Source organism: Pteronotus mesoamericanus, unplaced genomic scaffold, assembly GCF_021234165.1.
Source record: "Pteronotus mesoamericanus isolate MK-2021 breed Mesoamerican mustached bat unplaced genomic scaffold, CSHL_Meso_final contig_24, whole genome shotgun sequence".
NCBI classification, from domain to species: Eukaryota; Metazoa; Chordata; class Mammalia; order Chiroptera; family Mormoopidae; genus Pteronotus; species Pteronotus mesoamericanus.
Genome location: NW_026555100.1, coordinates 344,771 through 368,381, shown reverse-complemented (window position 1 = coordinate 368,381; position 23,611 = coordinate 344,771). Strand labels below are relative to the sequence as shown.

The following is a 23,611-nucleotide window of genomic DNA, read 5'->3' as shown; positions in this document are numbered from 1 at the left end:
CTCCTGACCTTCAGGAGGACTAGATGGGGTTTGAGGAGGGACAGCCCCGCAGGAATGCAGGACAGGCGTGGAGGTGGGGACTGCAGGATGGGGACAGCAGGGCTGGTGGGCAGAAGTGGGGACTGGGGCCACATCAGACTTTGTGGATGGAGGGTGTGTCTCCGTTGGCCAATGAGCAAGGATGGGCTGGGGCTTCCAGGAAAGGAGCTCCTGCCTCCATCCTCATCCTTCTCCATCCTCCCATGTCCCATCCCCTGCCCTTGCACCGTCTGACCCATTCCCTGCCTGCTTCCCTGGAAATGCTGCCTGTGCATTGGAGTGACCGTGCCCCTACCCCCTAACACCCCTTGGGCTGCATCTTTCCTGTGAGGCCTGCAGAGGGCAGCAGGAGCCCAGGAGACTGGCTGCTCCTAGAGGCCTGGTCACCAGTGGCAACCACACAGGAAAGTGCCCCCCCACCCCAGGCCCCCCACCTCCCTACCCTTCCCTCCCTGCACTTTCAATGCATGTGGCATTTTATTCTTTTTTTTTCTTCTTCTCCCGTTGAAGGTCTGTTCCTCTTTCCAGATGGGTCCCACCCAGGCGTATAACAGCCAATTCATGAACCAGCCCGGGCCGCGGGGGCCTGCCTCCATGGGGGGCAGCATGAACCCTGCAAGCATGGCGGCTGGCATGACACCCTCGGGGATGAGCGGCCCTCCCATGGGCATGAACCAGCCCCGGCCGCCTGGCATCAGCCCCTTTGGCACACACGGGCAGCGGATGCCCCAGCAGACCTATCCGGGTCCCCGGCCCCAGTCCCTTCCCATTCAGAGCATAAAGAGGCCATACCCAGGAGAGGTGAGTATGACAACAGGAAAGTGGGTGGCAGGGTGAGAGGAGGGGGCATCCGGGGGCTCTAAGAAACCGGGGTTGTGGGAAGTACCTTGGGAAGGGCAGGGACTGACCTTTGGAAAACCTGGGCCCAAAGGTAGAGCCTGAGGAGTCAGGTGCTCCTGGGTTTAAGACCATCTCTGCCACCCTTCAGCTGGAAGAACTTGAGCAAGTCACATCACTTCCTGAGGCTCAGCTTTGTCCTTTGGAAAAGTCAGTAGCACTCCAGCCTGCCTCGTAGGGCTGCCTGGGGAACTTGAGGAGACACACATGAAGTACTTCAGCGTGGGCAGGCACTTAGCAAGCAGTAGCCTCTGTTAGTGTTCGTTTTTGTCTAGGTTCAGACACTAGCTGGTCATTTCAGTAAGGAACCACCCTTCCATAGGGCCACCATCCTCACACCCCCATGAGGGTTTCCCCACTGCCCTCTAAGAGTGAGATATGAGACAAAACCTTATAAATATCTGAAGGCTAGCACATCCGAGAAGTGACGGGAAGGCAAACAGCATGTTTCCATCAATAGTCAGCCACTCTGTTGGGAAGGATGCCGCCTCTGTGAAGGTTAGGGAAGTAAAATCCGCGCCTCCTGCCCTCTGGGAACTGAGACTTCAGCAAAAGATAAGGTCTAAGCAGGAACCCGCAATGAAACGAGGCTCGGTAGAGGGTACGGAATGCCATGTAAGGTCAGAGAAGGATGACCTTCTGGAGGGGTGTCACAGAGCCTTCAGTGAGCATTCAGAAAACAAATTGGTAGCAAATAGCCTGTCTGGATTAGCTGCAGAAGACACAGGAGCCCCGGAATCCTGGCCTGGAGCACTTCCCTCAGGAAGCCTGCCATGATTCCTCCCCCTGAACAAAGTCCCTTCCTGAGCATTTCCCCTAGCACTCTACTTGTGTGACCATTCTCACATCAGCTTTACCCCTATTCGTCTCAGAACTGTAGCCATCAGCTTGGGGTCACAGTGGGTTTAAAGCCCAAAGACCTTGCCCTGACCAGGTGGGTCAGTTGGTTAGAGCATCGTCCCTATACGCCAAGGTTCCAGGTTCCATCCCTGGTCATGGTACATACAGAAATCAACCAATGAATGCATAAATAAGTGGAATGCATTTAAATCAGTGTTTCTCTTTCTCTTTCCCTTCTTCTCCCTCTAAAATCAATAAATGAAAATTTTAAAAATTAAAATTCAAAAATAAAGCCCAAAGACCTTACGCTACTTGAAGGTCTGTGCAGTTCCCCTCAGCATTCACCTTAGCTCGGGCCAGCATGTGGCTTGGCCACTGGTAGAGGTGTCCTGAGTCCTCAAAGGGAGAGGGGTCAGGGATCTCCCAAAATACCCAGGAGCCTAGGTCACGCCCTGATACACCTTCAGGTTGGCACCAGTTGAGGGAGGGGCCAGAGGAGGAAACTGGCTCCCAAGATTTTGGCTGTTCTTGGGGGACTTCCTCCCTCTCTAGTTGTTGACCTCACTCCCATGCACAGCCCTCTCTGTCTTCTCTGTGCTCAGACTCCTACCATCCCTGCTGTCTGGGCCGCAGATGCATTTGTAGCCCGGCCAGCAGGGCTACTGGCACCCAAAGAAGGGTTCGTGGAAAAGGCAGTGGGATTCCTGGTCATCAGCCTGATGTGAACCCAGCGCATGCACCAGTGTTGCGCTCTCCGGCTGTTGCCTGCCGCAGCGGGCACACCAAAGTCTCTCAATTGTTTGTACTAAACCACCCTTCTCTTAGAATGCTGATGCCACCCCAGGACAAAACGTGGGACCCTGGGCTGTCACACCGGGGCCACACAGCCTGCACAGCCTGACCCTGTGCGAGATACTCATAGAATCTTTGAGTTGCTGGACCCTTGGGCCGGGGGCTGGAGTCAGGCCAGCTGGTCCCCTACAGGATTCCCGTCTGTAGCCTGGCGGGCAGGCTGCAGCCTCCATTTCCACTCTTCCAGTGATGTGACGGGACCCTCGCTGTCATGCAGCGGGCACCGTGTCACAACACTGAGTTAGACGAAGTTCTTCAGCACTGACACAGACACCTGTCCCCAGGTCCTGCCTTCATTTGTTGAGCAAGTATTTATTGAGGGCTTATTTTGTGAGAGACCCTGGGACAAAGCCATCCCCTGGATCTCTAAGGCCAGAGGGCAAGAGAGACAATGAATAGACAAGGAGTTTCATCAAATAGGGAAGAAGAAACCACTGACTCCTGGCCTCAGAGTCTGGGCAGCAGGTGGCCCTGGGAGTCACTTGATCTTACAGATGGGGAAGGTGGCTGAGGGGTGGAGGCCAGCATGAGCAGAAGTGGCATGTGCCACCTCGGAGACCTCTGAGGATAGTGACTCTGCCCCTCTCCCTCCCTGGAGCTATCTCCTCCTCTCTGAAGTGCATCTCCTGAGAGGAGTTTTCTTAGCCCTTCACCGGTCTGGTTCTCCTGACCAGGCACAGATGGCCCAGAACCGAACATCAGTGTGTTCTGCACAGTGTGGGGTATGGGGACAATGCCCTCCAGACTCAGCCTCAGAATGCAAGGGTGGGGATCACCTTTCTGGAGGTGCAACCTATTACCTGTGTTCCCGTCACATGCCAAGCACTAGGAGAGACACAAAGGGGGCTTTAGAATCAAGCTCTTGGCCCCCCCCAATAAGGGTGTGAACAAGAGGCTTTAAAAGTATCCCCAAAGTTCAGGTGGCACAGCGCTTCAAAAAAGACAGCGCTGAGCCAGATGGACAGAATGTAATGGCCCTGGATGTCCAGGCAAGAAGGGGCTCCAATCATCATCAGCTCCATCTCTGCCTTTTCCAGGTGGGAAGGGCATTTTGTGGGTGAGGAGATGGAGCAGTCCTGGCATTCCAGTGAGTGGCTCAGCTCCAAGACACTGACAACTTCCCCCTCCCCCTTCTTTCTCTGCTGCCACAGCCCACCTATGGAAACCAGCAATATGGACCAAACAGCCAGTTCCCCACACAGCCAGGCCAGTACCCCACCCCCAACCCCCCACGGCCGCTCACCTCGCCCAACTACCCTGGGCAAAGGATGCCCAGCCAGCCGAGCACCGGGCAGTACCCGCCCCCCACAGTCAACATGGGGCAGTATTACAAGGTGAGTCCCAACACCCCACATCCCCACCCCCACTGTGCTCTTGGGCTGTGGGTGTTCCATGAGTCCCCATGGGGCAGGCAGAGATTTCTGTACATGTCCTCCTGTGCTCAGAGCTGTGCGTAGCGTGATCAAAATGTCAGACTGGCTTCTCTTGCTTTCTATTCTCAGGAGCTCAGAGGATGATTTGCCTTCCCTGTTTACTATTTACAGCAACACACAAGATAATAACAGTAAAGGGAATACATTTTTTAAAGGAGAAGCACCCTGAATATGTTAACATTTCATTCTAAACCTTGTTTCTTTACATGGATGTAGGTGCCAGCCTGCCATATAGTTGTTGTTGTGGCTGTAATTTTTTAATCTGTTTCTTTCACTTGACCTGAGATCATAAACATGTTACTTATAGCTACAGTGACTCTATGCATTTCACTTTCAGTGGCTGCCTAGCATTCCTCTGAGATAACTCTGCCATGTTTTATCCTTTCCTTTCTGTTGGACATTGAGTTTTTTACCTGATTTTTTTACTTTTGAAATAATACTGTGATGAATATCTTCAGGCATGTAGCTTTTTCCTTCTTTGGGATTATGATAAAGTACGTTCTCAGGAGTGAAGAAGACTCTGGAAATACTTTACATTTATTTGTCAAGGAATTATGCCAACTTACATGTCCACCTCCCATGTGGCATTACTATTTTTGCTGTAACTTCAGCACGCTAGGTGTTTCTATTTTTGTAAACTCTGTTGCTAAATTAATAACTGTGGACAGAAAGAGGCGAAACACTATTCCCAGGGGGTGACTGCTCTACTCCTGCTCTGCTCCCCACCCCCGGCACAGTGGGCTGGGGGGGCCTCTTCAGCATGCCCTGTACTCTCAGCAGATTTTCATTGCAGGAGGGAAAGTGCACTTTTCTGCCTTATACTCACATCATTGTTTATCTTGCTTTAACAGCCAGAGCAATTTAATGGACAAAATAACACCTTCTCGGGAAGCAGCTACAGTAACTATAGCCAAGGGAATGTCAACAGGGTACGTTCCAGTTTTCACTTGAGGAACTATAACCCATGTGCCATTCTCACCCCATCTTCTGGATGTTAGCAGGGCCCATGGATGGGGGTGCCCTCTCGGGTCACCTGCTCTGGGGCAGAATCCGCGGCTCTGGGTGGGTGGGTCAGGGATGAGTATGGACGTGGCCAGTCTTGGAAGAAAATAAGGTGGGACTAAGAAAGGGAGAGGGGTTTCGGGGGAGCCAGCTGCTCCATGATGCTGCAGGCCTGACTCCGCGTGGAGACGCCAGTGGGCTAGGGTAGCGATGGAGAGTGTGGCCTGGAGTCATGGTGCGGACAGCAGGAACCCTGGTCTTGATCCAGCGCCTTCCTCCCAGGGATGCATCCCCCATCCCCCTGAGCCTGGGTTCCCATCTGTCAAATGGGCTGGGGGACACTAGAGCCCCTAAGTGAAGGTGCGAAGGTCCTTTGCAGGCCCACCTGTTTTCTGATAAGGACAGAGGCCTGAGTGTAGCCAAGAGGGAGAGGGTGGATTTCCTGGGGAGCTCTCATCCCTAAGGGGAGCAGAGGCATGGCCCTGGGATCCTGGGTTGGGTAGGGTGTATGCCCACAGCCATGGCTCCTTCTGTCTGCATGACCCCATAACCTGCGTGTGGTTTCTCTTTCCCTCTAGCCTCCCAGACCAGTTCCTGTGGCAAATTACCCCCACTCACCTGTTCCAGGGAATCCTACACCCCCCATGACCCCAGGGAGCAGCATCCCCCCATACCTGTCCCCCAGCCAAGATGTTAAACCACCCTTCCCGCCTGACATCAAGCCAAATATGAGTGCTCTGCCACCACCCCCAGGTGAGTGCCCCGTTCTCCCTCCCTGTGTTCTGCAACGAGCCAGGGGGTGTGGAAGTTGGCCTACCTGTTGCAGCAGGGCATGTAGAAAGGGCAGAAAGACTTGCGAGCAGGCAAGCCACGCCCAGAGGGGAAATCTGAGGTGGAGCCGACCTGCCAACAGCCTCATCACCTGCCTGAGCAGCTGGAGGCTGGGAAGAAAAACAGCCGGGAAAGGGGCTGGGAGGAGGAGGCTGGGGCTTCCAGAGCAGGGTGCCTGTGGGCGAGAGGGGCTGCAGAGCCAGGATGAATGGGACGTGGGATGCAGGGATGGTCGGGATGGGGTCAGGTAGACTGGAAGAAGCTATGGGCTCCCTGATGTGTCCTAGGGCACACAGCCCAGCGGCTGTGGACTGTTTGCACCCACACCTGTGTGTTCCTCTGAGCATGCAGCCAAGGGTGCATGTCAAGTAGGTGAGCAAGCCCCACACACAGCCCCAGAGCCCATGCTTCTGTGCGCCCATGGTGGCCAGAGACATGTGGCTCATCGGCTCCTCCCCCATCCAGCCACCCACAATGACGAGCTGCGGCTCACGTTCCCCGTGCGGGACGGCGTGGTGCTGGAGCCCTTCCGCCTTGAGCACAACTTGGCCGTCAGCAACCATGTCTTTCACCTGCGGCCCACAGTCCACCAGACGCTGATGTGGAGGTGAGTGTCAGGGCAGGGACACGGGCCGGGGCTGGGTGTAGAAGGCCCTGGTGGTGACATCCCTGGATCCATGGGAGCGGCACCTGCCTGCCACCTTCAGCATACAGCAACATTGACCGGTCCCTCTGTGTGCAAGGCCCTGGGGATGTCATGGGGAACTTGCAGGTTCTGGAGAGACAGACAAGTGACCTTCGCATAGTGGCCTGAGGGCAAGGAGCAGCTGTCACCCCAGTCCCAAGAGAGTAGTAAGGGATGACTTCCCAGAGAAAAAGGTGTCTCTCTCAGGCCTAAAGTCTGAGCAGAAAGGTGTTCCAGCGAAGGCCCTGAGTTGGCAAGAGGAACTTGAGAATGGCTCGTTGTGGCCAGAGCAGGAATGTGGAGAGAACAACTAGAGTGGGAACAGGCCTGGACTGGGCAGAACTAACTAGCCTTGCAGATTGCAGCGGGCTGGCCACCAAAGGGGCCGCCCCTCAAACACCAGGACAGGCTGCCCTGTAGCAGCTGGCAGTCCCCTGCGCAGCCAGGCCCTGTGTTCCACTGTGCCTTCCACACCTCTGACTTTCGATCTTCTGAGTGGGCAATACTTGCTTGTTAACAATGAGGTAACTGAGGCCAGAGAAGCTGATTAGCTTGGGGGAGTTCTCACAGCTGGCAAGGGACAGAGCTGGAACATGGGCCTGGGTCCCTTGGATGCCAGAACCTGATGGTGTCTCCACCCTCAATCCTTCCTCCTCAGGCAGAATGCAAGTGCCATGCCATGCCTGTGACCAGGGCCACTCAGCTGCCCAGTGAGCACTTTGAGAGCAAGAGACGGGTCTGAGATGGCTCCTGCACACACAGCTGGCCACCTTGAGCAGGCTGCAGGGAGGGCCAGAGACAGCTGGGGTGGGTGTGAGTGCGTGGGAGCTCAGCTGCTCAGGCAGGGAGGTAGAGAGACCCCTATGCAGGGGCCTTGCTCACCCACCGCTCCTTACCCATGAGTGCCCTCAGCTAAGAGGGTTCCTGCGGCCCTGGACACGGGCCCTGCTTGGCTTTCATGCATGCATGGTCACTGCTGGTTTAGCGGGGACTCCCTATAGTGCTGTGTCTTCAAAGCCCACTCCAGGGGGCCTGAACCAGACACAGCCCTGGCCTTGGGTGCTTCTCCCACCCGGCAGGAGCCTTGGGGATGGGCATAATCAGCCTCTCAGGTGGTCTTGTGAAATTAGCATCTTTTTATCCCTCTGTCCCTGTCCTGGGGGAGCAGGTATCACCCTTATAGGTCAGGGGGCAAGGGGAGATTATGGCTAGAGCTGTGGGAGTGGCTGGAGTGAATGAATATGTGGGAGTTATGAGGGAAATTGGGTTGTGTCAGGATGGGTTTTGAGTGGAGGTCGGGGCAGGGGGAATATCCAAGGTGAGAGAGGAGAGCTGGGGGAGGCTGGGGGAGCAGCTGAGGCCGAGGATGGACTCCTGAGAGACTCGTGGGACTGTGCTGAGTTAGGCATTGTGGCCAGGCCAGGTGTCGTGGAGGCCACGAGCAGCCCCCTGGCAGAGCTGACCTGAGCCCCGTCCCACCCCCAGGTCTGACTTGGAGTTGCAGTTCAAATGCTACCACCATGAGGACCGGCAGATGAACACCAACTGGCCGGCCTCGGTGCAGGTCAGCGTGAATGCCACCCCCCTCACCATCGAGCGCGGTGACAACAAGACCTCCCACAAGCCCCTGCACCTGAAGCACGTGTGCCAGCCGGGCCGCAACACCATCCAGATCACCGTCACGGCCTGCTGCTGTGTGAGTGTGGGCAGGCTGAGGGCCCAGTGCAGGGAACTGAGGGCTTGACCTCGCTTCTGCAGCCTCGTCTTTGGGTCTCTGCCTCCTATCCCCACTGCCGCTGAAGCAATCTTTCAGAGACACACTCCAGAAACGTGCAGTGGTCCCCCAAGGTGATGGCATAAAAGCCTCCAAAGCCACTGTGCCCTGGCCCTTTCCCCTTACACCACAGCCTCTGTCTGGTCTGCACTCTCCCTTTCATTTACTCCAATAGGCCCCTCCTCCTGGACACCTTCTTCCATCTTCTTCAGCTGAAGTTCTGTGTGTACCTCAGAGCCAGGCTCTGTTCCTAGCCTCATCTGCAAGAAATTTTTATATTCTAATTCCTTTTTCCCAGACCCACCTCCACCAAGTCTAGAGTTGTTAACTTCTTCCTGTTTTCAGTCAACCCACTGTCTCAGAATCCCACATGTGTGTGCGCCTCTGACCTGTGACTCATTGCTCTAGGGCCACATCTGAGCCACACCCCTGTCCCCCAGAAATTGGGGCCTGGCACACAGAGCTTGTGTCGAAGTGGATTGCCTGCCTTGTTCTGGTAGCCTCTCTGGGGGTGGGGCACAGAAGAAGGAAAAGCTCTGGTTCTTCCCTTAAGAGCATGGGTGCTCTGAGGTCCCCTGCAGATAGGAGCCACAGGACTTGGGAAACTGTCAGAATGAAGAGCTTATGGGGACATGTTGGGATGCGCAGTCCTGGAAGGCTTCCTGGAAGAGCAAATACAGGGACACCATCCTCAGGCAGAAAGGGTGGAGGGTGGATGGTGGGGTGCGGTGGTGGGCAGGGTTAGGAAGTGAGATAGGCTCTGCTCCTGATCCCAGTGTCCCATAACCCACCCCAGGGGTGTTTCAGTGTCTGTCATAGCAGCTTCTCCCACGTGGTGACCCCAGCCTGGTCTCAGCTCATAGGTCCCAGGATACATGCTGGTCCTTGAAGGCTTTGTGCTCTATATTTCTGGGGCACCCGCTCCTAAAGTGCATGACTGTGGACATGGCTTCCTAGGGACCTCCGGACAGGGGCAGCCTAGGACTGCAGAGGCTGCAGGTGGGATGGGCCATGAGGGCTGTGGGACAGGGACTGAACATACACTGTTCTACGCAGTCCCACCTCTTCGTGCTGCAGCTGGTCCACCGGCCGTCCGTGCGCTCTGTGCTGCAAGGCCTCCTCAAGAAGCGCCTCCTGCCCGCGGAGCACTGCATCACCAAAAGTAAGTGTGAGAACCGGACCCCCGCCTTCCAGGGTCATCATCCATCCAAGACCTTTGGCTCCTTGTGTGACACCCCAGGGCCCTCAGTGTGTCTTGGCACCAAACCTCAGCCCTGACTCCTGCCTCTCCCCTGGGGCCATGGGGATGATCAGATGAGCAGGGTACTATAAGACCCAGTGGGAATCCTCACCCACTTGGCTCACATCACAAATGTGAGGCAGATTAACACAAAATGTCATGGTGTAGAGAGGCCAGGCAGACTTCCCAAAGGATGTGATCACCTGGAAGGATGGGAAGAACTGGGGGAGGGAGGAATCTTCACTGGGAGGGAGGCATGGGGTGGATTCAAGGCTGGCCTCCCAGCCCCAACAGCTCATGCCTACCTCGAGACGAAAGGACTCGGCTCAGAGTCTATTCCTTTGGTGGAGACCCCACGTGACAACTCTGCGGGGGCCATGCAGGAAGATGCACCACTGCCCCCGACTTCAATTAGGCTTCTTTACATTACCTCCTGCCCCCTAGAATCACTCCAGGCTATTAGTTGGGCATTCTCATTTCCACGCTTGCAGAAGTACGTGCAGAAGCGCCTGAGGGGGCTCCGCTGACCCAGAAAATCAGTGGAAAAGTGCCAGATGGGGTTTCTGCAAGTTTTGCACAAAGTCCCCTTCCTAGGGAAGGTGGGGCTTGTTCTGCAGAGACTGGGGAACTGACGTGGTCACCTCCAGGTGCACATGCACTCTACATGTGTCATACGTGTAGAGGGCGGCCGTTCAGAGTGCTGGGCAGCCTGGGACACCGGGCAGGCTGAACTCCCCTTCACTACAGTTACTCACCCAGTTTAGGGGTGGGGGTAGAGAACCAGAATGTTTTCCCTGCAGGAGGGAGTTGGGGGGCGTGGGAGCAGGGCAGTGCCCTCGTCATCCACCTGTGCTTTCCCCCCCACCCCACAGTCAAGCGGAATTTCAGCAGCGTGGCAGCCTCATCAGGAAACACAACCCTCAATGGGGAGGACGGCGTGGAGCAGACAGCCATCAAAGTGTCTCTGAAGTGCCCCATCACATTCCGGCGCATCCAGCTGCCTGCCCGAGGTCACGATTGCAAGCACGTCCAAGTGAGTCGTCCTGCAGGAGGCGCTGGAGTCTAGCTGGGGTGGTGAGGGGCGGCAGAGGGGCAGCAGGGGGGCAGCAGGGCCTGCTTCTGCCCCTTGAAGGACACAGTAACCATCAGCAGCAGATTTCACTCACTTTAGCCATCATTTATCCTTCACGCATCTTCTCTACATGATCAGGGCTAGGGCCCAGAAGGCTACAGACCTGGGGTTAGGCAGGTCCTGCCCTGGACATTCGGCCATGGCTGGTTCAGGACCTGAGAGCAGGGACGCCTCTGTCTGGTCACTGCTGTGTTCCAGGGCCCTGCTCCAAGCACAGGCTCGGGAAATGAGTGAAATGAGTGACTGTCACAGTCTCGAGTGGCTACAACAGAGGATGGTGCAAATTCAGGCAGCCCAAGGTGGGCAAGAGTCAGAGCTGGGCCTGCTCAGGGAAGGAATTCCAGAAGAGGGGTGCAAGAAGCCTTCCCAGAGCAGACTAGGTATGCGCCTGAAACGTAGGCAGGAGGGAGAGGAGGCTTTGGGGCCAGCTCAGTGGCACACTCAGCCACACCCTCCCACCCACACACACCTGCCACGGGCTGCCTTGGGAAGAACGTTGTGGGCAAGGTGAACATCTGGTCACTTTACTTGATACACTGATGAACTGGACCATATGTGTCCTCAGTACTAGGCTGATGGGAAGACCTGAGCCACATTGTCCCAGCCTCAGTGAGGGCAGCTGTCCCAGGCACAGTCAGTGACGGGCAGCTGCAGAGGAACCAGAGAGGCTTCTTGGAGAATGTAGACACAGGTGCAGGGTGAGGAGGGCTGGGCAGAGGCGTGCAGGAACAGGAAAAGTAAGCCCACCCAGCAACCAGCCCTGGGTCTCTCTACTGTCTGTCTCCCTTCCTGGTGGGAGGTCTTCACAAGGATCTCAGAAACACTAGCGCTTGCATCAAAGCCGTTTCTGAGAGTCCTGACCTTGTCTGTCTGTCTGTCTGTTGTCTGTCCATTGGCCTCTGCAGTGCTTTGACCTGGAATCATATCTGCAGCTGAATTGCGAGAGAGGGACCTGGAGGTGTCCAGTGTGCAAGTGAGTGATGCCCACGCCAGCAGAGCTCCTCTGGCCTCCCTCTGGCCCTGCTCTTTGGGGTCCAGCCACCTCTACCTGCCCTAAAAGCAAAAGAGAGAGAACCTAGATACGGCAGAGGGGCTCAGATGACAGGAGCTGTACTTAATCATGATCCCTTTGTGTCAAGCTGTCACCATGCCACCCTCTCCTGTCAGGGCCTGCAATGGTACCCAGCAGCAGGGACAGTGTCTCTGACACAGTGGGGCGGGGTGGGCTGGGCCCCACCTTTAAGGTCCAGGAGCAACGGCCAAGCCCTTTTCTCTCCTTTTCCAGTAAAACTGCTCTGCTCGAGGGCCTGGAGGTGGATCAGTACATGTGGGGCATCCTGAATGCCATCCAACAGTAAGTGGGCCTCCCCAGCCAGGGGCACATGGGACAGGGTGGTGGGAATGTCAGCCTGGATTGACGGAGGTGAGCATGTGACCATCCCAGACATTCTGTAAGCTGGAAAACAACTTACCCACGTTTCTCACTTTTCTGTGACATTACCTCTGGGGCTTCTCTCCTGGAGGCAAATGTACTTTCCAGAAAGGACCAAACTCAACCAGAGTAGGAAGCTGACAGTGCCCCCAACAGCCACTTCCTGGTGGGAGACCCTGGGGCCAGCTGCCCTATGCCCAGCCACTTGCTATCCATAGCCTCAGTCTCCCTATCTCTCACAAAACGTGAAAAATCATAGGCAGAGCCTGGGGAAAAGAGAGGCAGGGAACCTGGGCAAGGACACCTCAGTGTCTGTCCGAGCTAGAGGCTCTTGCGTTCAAAGCTCAGCTCCCCGGAGTCTCAGCTCTGCCCTCTTGCTCCCACAGCTCCGAATTTGAAGAGGTCACCATTGACCCCACGTGCAGCTGGCGGCCAGTGCCCATCAAGTCGGACCTACACATTAAGGATGACCCCGACGGCATCCCCTCCAAGCGGTTCAAGACCATGAGTCCTAGCCAGATGATCATGCCCAATGTCATGGAGATGATCGCAGCCCTGGGCCCTGGCCCGTCCCCGTACCCACTCCCGCCTCCACCTGGGGCCACCAACTCCAACGACTACAGTGGCCAAGGTGAGAGACGCCAGACAAGGAGGGCTGGAGGAGGGCAGCCCCACGGTCCCAGTCGGGGCACAGGACTTCTTTGCTGATGGCGGCAGGCAGGAGGTGTGTTGTGAAGAGGCAGAGGTGGCATATGCCTCCAAAAACAGTCCCACATCATTGGACTTGGGGGCGCGGCAGCCCATGCACCGCCATCCCCCCATCTCCATCCAGCTGCCTGGTTCCATCCAGCGCTGAGGGTTGGCGCCCAGCTGGGAAACATGAGTGAAGCTGCCCCATGAGCCAGCCCCCTGCCTCCTACACCCAACCCCACCCTGCCTGGCCTGCTCTCCTGACTCTTGAGCTGCCTGAGACAGCAGCTCCTGGACTCCAGGCAAGCCCAGGGGCTTCAGAGCCTGCTTGCTGGGGGCACACAGCCACCTCTTCCCCAGCCTGAGTGAGCACTGGGACGAACAGAATGCTCTCACCTGCAGTTCTTTGCTTTTCTCCCCGCCCTGCCAGGAGATGTCTCTGTGACATCTATGTTGTCCCTGTCTCTGCAACTTTCTGACCCTGCCAGGGACAGAGTCCAGGGGCTTGGAGCTCCAGCCTTTGGCCACCAACATCACCACCACTGCTCTCTTACTCTCTGCTGCCCAGACCAAGCTTCCCCCATATGGCCATTCCTAGAAAGCACCCCCCTGCCCTCCTCAAATACGGGGGTGGCAGCTCCCCCAAAGGACCCTGCTCTTGGGTCCCCAGAGCTCCTGGATGATTGCAGGCCCAGGGAGGTTCACCCACCCAGCCAGGCCCCACAGCATGCCAAGGGCCCCAGCTTCCCAGCGTGCTGATCCTCTGCCTTCTCACCAAGGCCATGTGCTGGAGGGAACAGCAGCCGGGGAGGCCAGACAGCTGGCTTTCAATGGTGTCATCTTGATTCTGACACAGCTTTCTTCAAGAACCTGGGAGATCCTGACCTCCCGCTCTGGGCCTGGGCCATCCTAGTGACACAGTGCCAGCATGAGGGGGCAGCAGGGAGACAGGTCTAGGGGACTAGCTCAGCACATCCAGTGGAAGGCTGAGACTTGGGCCTCATTCCATGTCCCCCTGCCCACCCTTCTGCTGCGCCCCTCGCAGCTCCAGAACAGCGCATGGCCACTGGGGAAGGCTGCGTTGCTGCCCATTGCACAACCTGGACACTAAGGCTACAGGAGCCGGCTCGGGTCTCAGAGAAGGACAGACTTGGTTCTTAATTTACACACTGCCTGCTCCCCAGAGGTGGCCATCTTCCCTCTAGGTGAGCCCCTGCCTATTTGTTCCCCTCAGGCAACAACTACCAGGGCCATGGCAACTTTGACTTCCCCCATGGGAACCCCGGTGGGACGTCCATGAACGACTTCATGCACGGTCCCCCCCAGCTCTCCCACCCCCCGGACATGCCCAACAACATGGCTGCCCTCGAGAAACCCCTCAGCCACCCCATGCAGGAAACTGTGAGTACCTCTTCCTCATCCCCACGTCCCCCACACACCCAGCCTCTGCATGGGGCTGATGGGGCAGAGGGCTTCCCTGGGACCTTTCTGATGTTTGCCTAGTTCCCCCCTAGGCAAAGAGGACTCAGAACTGGGTTTGGGGGCTCAGAAAGGAGTGAAAGACCTGACTGAGGCTGGGTCATGGCCCATCGGCCTCCTTGGACCTAGCTGTTTCGTCCAGGACATCAGATCCTCAGAAGGTGGAAGCTTCAGGCTCCTCCCTGCACACACACACGCACATTCCCATGTACAGACTCACACATACCTGCACACACCGCCATATGCAACTCCCACCCCCTCTCTCCCCCACTTACACATATTCTTAAACTACGTTAGGGTAGCCCCAACCATATAGAATTTTGTCCCAAAGATTCAGACCCACTTATTCTGCAGGGGTCTGAATCTTTGGGGGTGTCACCACCTCCTGCAAAAAGAAATGCTAGAAATCTACTTACCCTGCGAGTATTCACTTCCTGTCCTGTTTCACCTATTAACACATACCCTGCATTGCTGAGAAGGCCCCTTGCAGGCAAGGTGCCCATTGCCGTCCAGAGGCCTCCCCACCCGTGGCCCTGGCAGCAGAGGTAGGAGGCCAGTGCCCGCTGGATGGTTCTGTTCAATTTAGCACATGCTTTCTTAGCCTGTACCTTGGGCTGGGCCTTGTCCCTGATGGAAGTGAGACAGACATGGGCCTTGCACTGATGGAGCCAAAGTTCTGATGGGGCCCAGAGGGAGGAAGAGCAGTTGGGGTTTGGGGGAAACTGAAGCCTGAGGGCTGAAGTCTGAGGCTTCAGTGATTCTGTCTCTTCCTGATGAGGACGAGGGGCAGGAGGCGGGCAGCGAGGGCCTGGCTGTGGGTCCTGGGCCACACACCGGCTAGAGAGAAGGGTCCAGGGCTTCCACAGAAGCGTCCTGTTTAGCAGCAGGGTTGGATGGTCCCACACCAGAAGGTGCCGCTCAGGCCCGCTAGTCTTTCATCACATGGTCTGGAAGGAAGGGCCCTCTGGATTGTACTGTGTTCTACACAGCTGACATGGGGTTGGCCTTGCCACTGAGACAGGGGCTGTCCTATGGGCCAGAGGGCCCGATTCTCAGCATCAGTGGCAGTTAACCAGGAATCAAGGGGAGGGGCACTACAGCAACTTTCCCGCAGGACCCCAGAATGCCAAGTCAGAAACAGCTGCTTTCTCAGGGCTTCAGCCACATTTTTGCAAGTTACTTTCTGCCCTATGGGACTTCTGATTTCTCGGGGCCTCTTTCCTGGATCCCAGCCCTGCTCCCCAGGACCTCAGCATTCCACGCCCAGCATCCCACAATTCCCAACACTGGCAAGTGGCAGCAGGATGCTGTGTGCCTCCTGTGTCCAACCAGGCTTTCCCTTGCCTTGTTAGCCCTGCACCTGGGTTATTCAGAGGGCCCTAAGCCTGTGAGTTGACTCTACAGCCTCCCAGGATGCCCCCGGATATACCATGTCCTTCTCCATTTCTGGGCTCTCTCTAGATGGCAACTGGACCCAGAAGTACAGCTGTGCAGGGTAGGGTGGTACAGCACAGATAAACTCCGCCCACACCTGCCCGACCGCAGCAGCCGCCCCAGCTGAGCACACACCTGGGAAGGATTCCTATGTATGCAGGGCCTGGTGGCAGAGTTCCAACCAGGCACTGGTTTGCTCAAGGACTCTGGCATCCAGGTGCCAGGTTGACAGGTGTTATCAGCAGGTCCCAGAGAGCACCTACCTGCCCCTCTGGGTCCTGAGACATGCCAGCAAGATGTCAGGCCAAAGGGGACAGCTGCGTCCGCACATCTGAAGACTGTGTCCTGGGTTGGGGTACCCCAGGAATGTGGAGCTCCTGCTTGCCCCCCCAGAATGGGCTCTGTGGGGCATCCACAGGCATGGGGGAAAGTTGGTAGCTGGCCTTGAACTGACAGTAGTGGTGGCCATCCCTCCATCATCCCCTGGTCCTTCTTACCTCATGTATCCCATCTCAGTGCCCTCAGGTCATGCCCCGATCTCAGGGCCCAGGCTGGAGGGCACTGTGCTACGGGGGGCCACCTGGACCATGGGCAGAGGCCAGCCCCACAGCAAGGCCTGGAGAGCAGCACTTAGGAGAAACAGGATGAGGAACTAGAGTCTAGAGAAAATCAGGGAAGACGCAGCTGCCATTTTCAAACCCACGAAGGGAAAAAGTAATGTTTCCGTGTGGCCCAGAAGATGGGATGAGGCGGGCACACTAATGACCCAGGAGTCATTTGGCCATCAGGCTGTGCTTTCCAAGCAAGCAGCCCAGCGAGTCAGTGAGCTCCCTTCACCAGCAGAGTGCGCGTGGGGCTGGGGGGCCGGTCGGGTATGGGAGTGGGGTGAGGGCTCAGCCTTTCCCTCTGAGACCCCAGCTCTGAAGGAAGGTGCTTGCAACAGCAAACAGGCTAGGACTAGCAGGGGAAGTTTAAAGCCCACCCACCACCTGTCCCCTGCCCACCCACAGCCCCCGTGTTCCAGTGCATGTGCCCATGGGTCCTCTAGACCATCTGTCAGAGAGGCTCCACCTGCCCCGACTTTAGCAAGGCAGCCCGTTGGTGAGCCCTGGTGCCCTGGGAGGTGTGGAGGTACCTGGCTTCCTCAGCACCCTGGGAGTGCAGCCTGTTAGCTGCCCAGGTGGGTCGCCAGGAGGAGGAGTCCGGCAGTGCCGAGAGGCCCCCCCCCCTCTGCTCCTTTGACTTCAGTTCACTTCTACCTTGCCCTAGGGCATCAGGCAGGGCTTGTACCAAGGCTCTTGGAAGAAACCTGTGTGCCCACCGCTGCCCCTGCCCAGGGTCCACTGGGGGGCACAGACCCACTCCTGAGCTGCACGCCTGCCCCATGCTGTCTGTCCATGTCTGCGCTCCGCCACCCTGGCCCTCAGGGGCCTACACCATGCTGTCAGCAGCACCCCTCCCGCCTCCCACTCCTTGGAAACATGCCCATTTTGCTTCTCCATCCTGCCCTCGCTGTTGCTCATTGTGGTGGTGTTGTCCAGACTGCGGAGGCGGAGGGGCTTGAAGGTGGCATGGACCCCATGCTCAGAGTCTGTGCTTGTCTCACAGCCCCTGGCCGCCTCCCTTCCGGACTCACGCAGCCTCAGAGACCCCTTCCCGCGCCTTGCTCTCCACGACCTCCCTGACTGGCAGTTTTGGGGGAGGATTTTGTTTCTCTGAAAAAACAAAAACAAAAACAAAAACATTCAGCTTTGTGAAGGGGTGGCTTTGTTTTGGGGGTTTGTTATTTTCCTGGTTTTGTTTGGTTTTCATTTCTCCAGGCATCTCGTCGCTGTACCTCGTCACCTCACCTTTCTTTTCTCCTGCTCTCTCCTCCTCCACAGATGCCACACGCTGGCAGTTCTGACCAGCCCCATCCCTCCATACAACAAGGTTTGCACGTCCCACACCCCAGCAGCCAGTCAGGGCCTCCATTACATCACAGTGGGGCTCCTCCTCCTCCTTCCCAGCCTCCCCGGCAACCGCCACAGGCCGCTCCCAGCAACCATCCACACAGCGACCTGACCTTTAACCCCTCCTCAGCCTTAGAGGGTCAGGCCGGAGCGCAGGGAGCATCCGACATGCCGGAGCCTTCGCTGGATGTAAGTTGGGGTCCCCACTTGCCTTGGCCTGGGGCTAGGCCTGGCACCTGGGACCTGCCCAAAGAGCAGGTGTGGGTGTTGAGGGCTCAAGGCCCGGGTGGAGGAGGCATAGCTGTGAGGGGTGGGTGGGTGGTGTGTGGGCCCAGGCAGCTTGCCTCCCCTGGCTCCAGAACCAGAGAATCCCACAATGGGGAAGCCTCACTGAGGATCCGAGTGTCCCCTCCGCTACCCCGCCAGCCCCTTCCCCCTCGTCCCCAGTCCTGCAGCCCAGCCCTGCCCCGCCTTCCCTCACAGAGTCCCTCTGGGCCCAGTCTGGAGGCAGCATAGGAGGCTCCCTGCCCTTCTTCCGGCCCCCCTTCTCTCCTCCCTCTCCCCCCACATTGAGTTTGCCATCTCCTTGTCTGCCACACTCTCTGGCCCGAGGCAGGGGACGGGCTGGAATGACAGAGCCCCTCTGTCTCACTGCTGTATGTCTGTCTCCAGTTTCTTGTCCGTGTGTTATCCATGCCCTGTGCTTCTGCTTGCTCCATCGCTTACTCTGAGAGAGGCCCCGGTATGGGGTGGTAGCAGGATCAGCCTCCCGTCACGTGTGGGTTACTGTGGAAGGTGGTGGCCGAGATTCGGAGGACTCCCACCCTGAGACCCGAATGGTCAGGAAGATGGGAGGAGATGCTCCGAATGACGGCGGCTGGGCAGCTGCCAGGAAAAAATAGAGCTCGCCCCTCCCATCCCAGCCCCTAGGCCCTAGATTTCCAGAGAAGAGGCCTGCCCTCTCAGCCACTCCTGTCCTTCCTGTCCCAGCCCCGCTGTCTGTCCCCCTCGGCCCCAGCAGTATCAGTCTTTGTGGTGAATGGGGTTCACTCAGGTGTGCGTTCACCTTGGATTCTGGCCCAGCTCTCCTCCACAGACCAGGCCGGCGGGGGCGGGGGTTGCCTTTAGATTCCTGAGGAAACCCCATATGACAGGAAGGCTCCAAGGACCTCATGGTAGAGGGTAGGGACAGTCTGCAGCCTCTGCCCAGGGGCCACAGGAAGGGACGGTGCTGTCAGCCAGCCACAGGCCTGCCAAAGAACCGTGAGCTCTTGAGAGAGATCCAGGGTGGTGGACGCTGCAGGCACCACCCCGCCTACACGCAACATGGTTTCTGCTGGGAGGCCCACTTGACCCGCAGCTCCTTTGGGCAAGGTGTCAGGGGACCAGGGGAACTGATCATGAGGAAGCCTCTTGACCTGCCATGGGCCTTCCAGCCGACAGACTTGAAATAAGCATGGGTGTGCCCCAGACCAGCACAGTGGCCTACATGCATTTGGGGACAGCCAGCACTGCTGATTTCCCCTGTTTGGGCCAGAACTCTGGGAGGCAGGTAGAGGATGCCCAAACAGGCATGGGGTGCCCTGCGTTCCTCCCCTAGCCCCTCAGCCGACACCTCATCTGGGTTTCTGTACTTCTTTTCCAGCTCCTTCCAGAACTCACAAATCCCGATGAGCTCCTCTCGTACCTGGACCCCCCCGACCTGCCGAGCAATAGTAATGATGACCTCCTGTCTCTCTTTGAGAACAACTGAAGCCCACTCTCCTTCGGGGCCATCCCTCCCCACTCCGCTCCTTCCCTGTCTGTCCCACACACACTTTCCCACTGGGAGCCCGTGTCCTCAGACCACCCCTGCTTCGGCCTTCTCAGAGCAGGGGCAGGAGGATGCACTGTGAAGCCTGTGTGGGTCTGGAGCTGAAGTCCAGAGTGGGCCCCGAAGATGACCCTCGCAATGGGGAGCCGGCCAGTGAGAGGGCACACGCTGACAGCAGCTTCCTGGTCCCTCCGTGTGTGCTGATTCCAAACGACCCTTCAGTGCCGCTCTCCCCTGCCCCCGTCCCAGGTTCTTCCAGTTTCCAAACTGTAACCCTGCCTCCCTGCTTCCTGGCCCAGAGCCTCCTTCACCTGACTGAGCCCGAAAGAGGCCCCCTTCCCTCCTGAGACCCAGGTGGCCTGAGCCTTGGAGGAGCAGTGACAGTTGGCTTCCGTGATAGCAGCCCACCCACCACCATCACCCAGCACAGAAAAGCACAAACCTCTGGGAAAGAGAACTCTCTTAGGGGCCAAGGTTGTCACTTTGACCCCTGACCTCTAAGCCAAGATACCCTGTAAGCACTCTCTCTCAGAAAGCAGAGAAAAAGGACAAGGTTCTGTGTTTGAGAGAGTGTGTGCCATTCCTGCTTGGGGACTGGTGGGAAAAGGGCCAGGGCCTCTTCAGAGCCAGGACAGCGCAGCACGTGGCTCCACGACCTTTGGACTCGGACCTGGGCTAAGCCTTGTGGGGGACAGAGAGCGAGTACCCAGCGGAAATTATTGTGCCCTTAGTTGGGGGGGCGAGGGAATGCCACCAGGTGGTCAATAGGAACGGCAACTTAAAACTTTGCTCTAAGCCACTCCCTGTTTTTAAACAACAATTGAAAGCTACAAAGTCATCTGGAGAAAAGGAACATGGACTTGGACATCAAGCAAACCATTTCTCTCCATGCATTCTATTTCCTTCCTCCTGCTCCTCAGCCACCTCTCCCAGACCATTATTTGGGACACCCACTTCCCTCTGTACTTGTTTCCCTTGCCCCTGCCCCCCACCCCGCCCCCCGCAGATGGCAAGGTGGGATGGTGGGAAGGGAAGGAAGATGCAGGCTTGGGCGCATGCATGGGCTTAGCAACAGGAACTCCTGCATGGGCATCTCCAGCCCCCACAGGCTGTCTGCCCCTTGGTCAAGGCTGCCCGTGTGTGCTGGGATGTACCCAGGAGCATCAAGGGGTGTTTCTGTGGCTGCCTCAGACACCAGCTTGACTGCCGGCCTCTCCCTTCTGTGTCCCTCTGCCATTGAAAGGTCACCCCACACTCCTGCTGGTTCAGACAGAAGCACCTCTGGTTTTCCTTCTACCACTTTGCTCCATTCAGCTTACTGCTCTCAGTCTCCTGGGGAGCTTGTGTGTCTGTTTTTGTTTCTGGCTCCTCTGTGCTCCCCTAAGCCGCATGGCCTGGGATGCTACTGAGCCATCGGGTCACTTGTGTCACATCTGTAAATTCGTTGTGCCCCTCCCCCCTGCTGCCTGGGGCCCTCTCCTGCCCCCCACCATCCACCGTCTGTGTTCTCGACCTCCGTCTCCCTCTCTGTGGCGGGTGGTCCCCAGCGCTCCTCTGGATTTGACCGGAACAGTGGCCCCAGCTATTGATCTTCAGTCACTGTACCAGACGGCCAGCACAAGGTTTTCTGAAGGAAAGCTGCCATTGTCTGTCCCCCCCACCTTTTTCCTTTGTCCCGTTGTTGAGGTTTTTTCAAACAGTGTGGTGTTCAGTATGCAAATCAATTATTTTAAGGATTGCTTTTGTAAATATCTTTGTGAATATTTTAGTATTGTCTTTGATAATATGCAACATTTTCATGACCTGGTTATAGCCTTTGCTGGTGTTTTTAAAATACCTTGACTCAATGACAAAGACCGAGTCCTTTTTTAAAAAAAAAAACAACAAAAACAAAAAAGCAACCAGGGCTATTTATACCGATGAAGGGACGAAGAACATGGGTGGCTGTACTGTGAGTTGGACAACGAGGCCGTTGTCCACTGTTTAGAGCCATCCCCAGTCGTCTGGTGGGGACAAGACGGCACCAGGTAGCATGTGGCCATCTTCGCCCAGTGGCCAAGAGCCCTGGCCGGTGGCCACATTGTGCCAGGCCATGTGGGAATGCTCTACCCCAGACAGACCTAACAGATGCCTTCCTTAGAAGTTCCTGCTTCCTGCCGTGCTACTTTTTCCCAGAAAGGCCTGGGGTTCAATCTGGTTTTTATCAGGGTGTCCCTCCTCTGCTCACTGACCTGTCTACAGCTTTCTAGTGCAGAAGGCCAATATGCCCCCCACAGCCCAGACTCCAGGCACCTCCCTCAGCCATCTGTGAGGAAGCCGTGGTCTCAGCACCCGAGACAGGTTTCCCGGGTCCCCATTCAAGGGAGCCTCCACCAGCAAGTTCAGCAAAGAACTTTCCTGACCCGTGGAGCCTGCAGCCCGCAATCTGGGGGCGTACTCTTCCAGAGGGAGTTTGGACCAGGCCAGGGAGTGAGGGAGACATAAAGGCACCCGGGCTAGAAAAGCCCCAGCTGGTGGCAGATTCAGGTGATGGCAGCCTCGCCTATCAGGGGCAGTTCTGAACTCAGGAGACGCTTCCCTGATCCTTTTTGGACGACTACTTGGAGCCATAAGTAACCTCAGCAAAAACGAGGCCTCAGCAAGCCACTTCTCCATGACAGGCATCCACCAGGCCATAGGCACCTTTCTGCTGCCACTCCACAAGCTGGACAGCGGCCGGCAGGCAGGCGGGAAGCCCCAAGTACAGGCAATCACCCCATCTTCTTGGTTTGAAGCTTTACCCATGTATCATGTTCCCTGTAACCATTTTATTTTTTAAGAAACTTATACTTTCTCCCTAATGGAAGCCCTAACACCCCCCTCCCCGCCCCGAGAGATACACGTCTGCTCCCTCGGCCTGACCCATCCAGATAGGACGATGTCAGCAGCAGCGACTCAAGGGACGTATGTACATATGTAAATGAGAAATAGAGACATGTTAACAGATGCATTCATTTCCCTTGGAATGTGTATTGTTTTTATTTTACAAAACAAAAGGCTTGGAACTCCATCTTAACGTGGAAAAACTAGATCCTGTTTGTTAGCAATTGTGAGGTCTTTCTCCGCATCTGTCTCATGTAATATACTCTGACCCTGTGTGGAAAGGAACTTTTGTTGTTTTGTTTTTATTTTACCTACATGTACTATTTAGCTTCAGTGTACTAGTCCTGCCACCTGTGTATTTTTAGGGTGCTATGGAAATAATGAAAAGAAACGGGGATTTCAGAAGAAAATTGTAACCAAATTCATACTTTGTATAATTTTTGATATCATGATCACAGGTGATTCACACGTACACACATAAACACACCCACAGTGCAGCCTGAAGTACTCCCACAGAAATCTTCATCGTCTTTGTACATCTATGTACAATGCAATCATTTCATACTTTAAACTGGTCAGAAAAGTAATTGTGATTTCTAGTCTTGCAAAGCTGTATGTAGTTAGATGATGTGACAACCTCTAATATTTATCTAATAAATATGTATTCAGATGAAACCTGTATATTAGGTGTTCATGTGGTTATTTTGTATTTAAAGATCAAATTATTTGACTATTGCTAGACATTTCTATACTCTGTTGTAACACTGAGGTATCTCATTTGCCCATGTTAATTTTTTTCTAAATAAATTGACAAAAACAAAGGTTTGGCGAATTAGCTATTTTGTGACCGTTAAGGAGTGGTTTGGGTGTTTTCGTTTTTGCTTTTAAACCACCACCCCTGCCCAATCACCCTGCAAAGAGAAAACAAAAGAAAGCAGGTCGTCTGTGTGTGGAGTTGGGGGAGCCCCTGCCATGGGTGTTCTGAAAGGGGCCCTGAAACCTGGGGCCGCGTGAGAGTGGTTGGAGTCTAGCGCCCTTGCCTCCTCCTGGGGCGAGTCTGGTCTCCAGCAGGCCCTGCCCCTGGTGGTGGGACATGCAGGTGGGGAGCAGGGGCCTAAATAGGGCTAGGCCCCATGTCGGGTGCTGGCCCGGCTCTGGCAGCAAGCAACCTTGTGGGTTTTCTGGGTTTAAGGAGCTGGAACCTATACCTTGTGTTCAGCCCCA

The 23,611-nt window shown here is 56.2% G+C and overlaps 1 protein-coding gene across 5 annotated transcripts in view; it reads left to right on the top strand.

Moving 5' to 3' along the window:
* The window catches only part of ZMIZ1 (zinc finger MIZ-type containing 1), a 227,242-nt gene extending 204,076 nt beyond the window's left edge, over window positions 1-23,166 (top strand). For 3 of the 5 annotated variants that reach the window (XM_054572487.1, XM_054572486.1, XM_054572488.1), the window contains 14 exons: window positions 550-840; window positions 3,780-3,962; window positions 4,913-4,990; window positions 5,642-5,816; window positions 6,360-6,501; window positions 8,065-8,275; window positions 9,410-9,515; window positions 10,466-10,626; window positions 11,631-11,698; window positions 12,011-12,079; window positions 12,544-12,788; window positions 14,082-14,248; window positions 17,644-17,901; window positions 19,358-23,166. In XM_054572487.1, the coding sequence (XP_054428462.1) occupies window positions 550-840; window positions 3,780-3,962; window positions 4,913-4,990; window positions 5,642-5,816; window positions 6,360-6,501; window positions 8,065-8,275; window positions 9,410-9,515; window positions 10,466-10,626; window positions 11,631-11,698; window positions 12,011-12,079; window positions 12,544-12,788; window positions 14,082-14,248; window positions 17,644-17,901; window positions 19,358-19,465 (2,262 nt within the window). In that variant the 3' untranslated portion in view covers window positions 19,466-23,166. The remainder of the gene's footprint in view (window positions 1-549; window positions 841-3,779; window positions 3,963-4,912; window positions 4,991-5,641; window positions 5,817-6,359; window positions 6,502-8,064; window positions 8,276-9,409; window positions 9,516-10,465; window positions 10,627-11,630; window positions 11,699-12,010; window positions 12,080-12,543; window positions 12,789-14,081; window positions 14,249-17,643; window positions 17,902-19,357) is intronic. The other 2 variants (XM_054572489.1, XM_054572490.1) reach the window with 2 other exon arrangements.
* The last annotated feature ends 445 nt before the right edge of the window (window positions 23,167-23,611 follow it).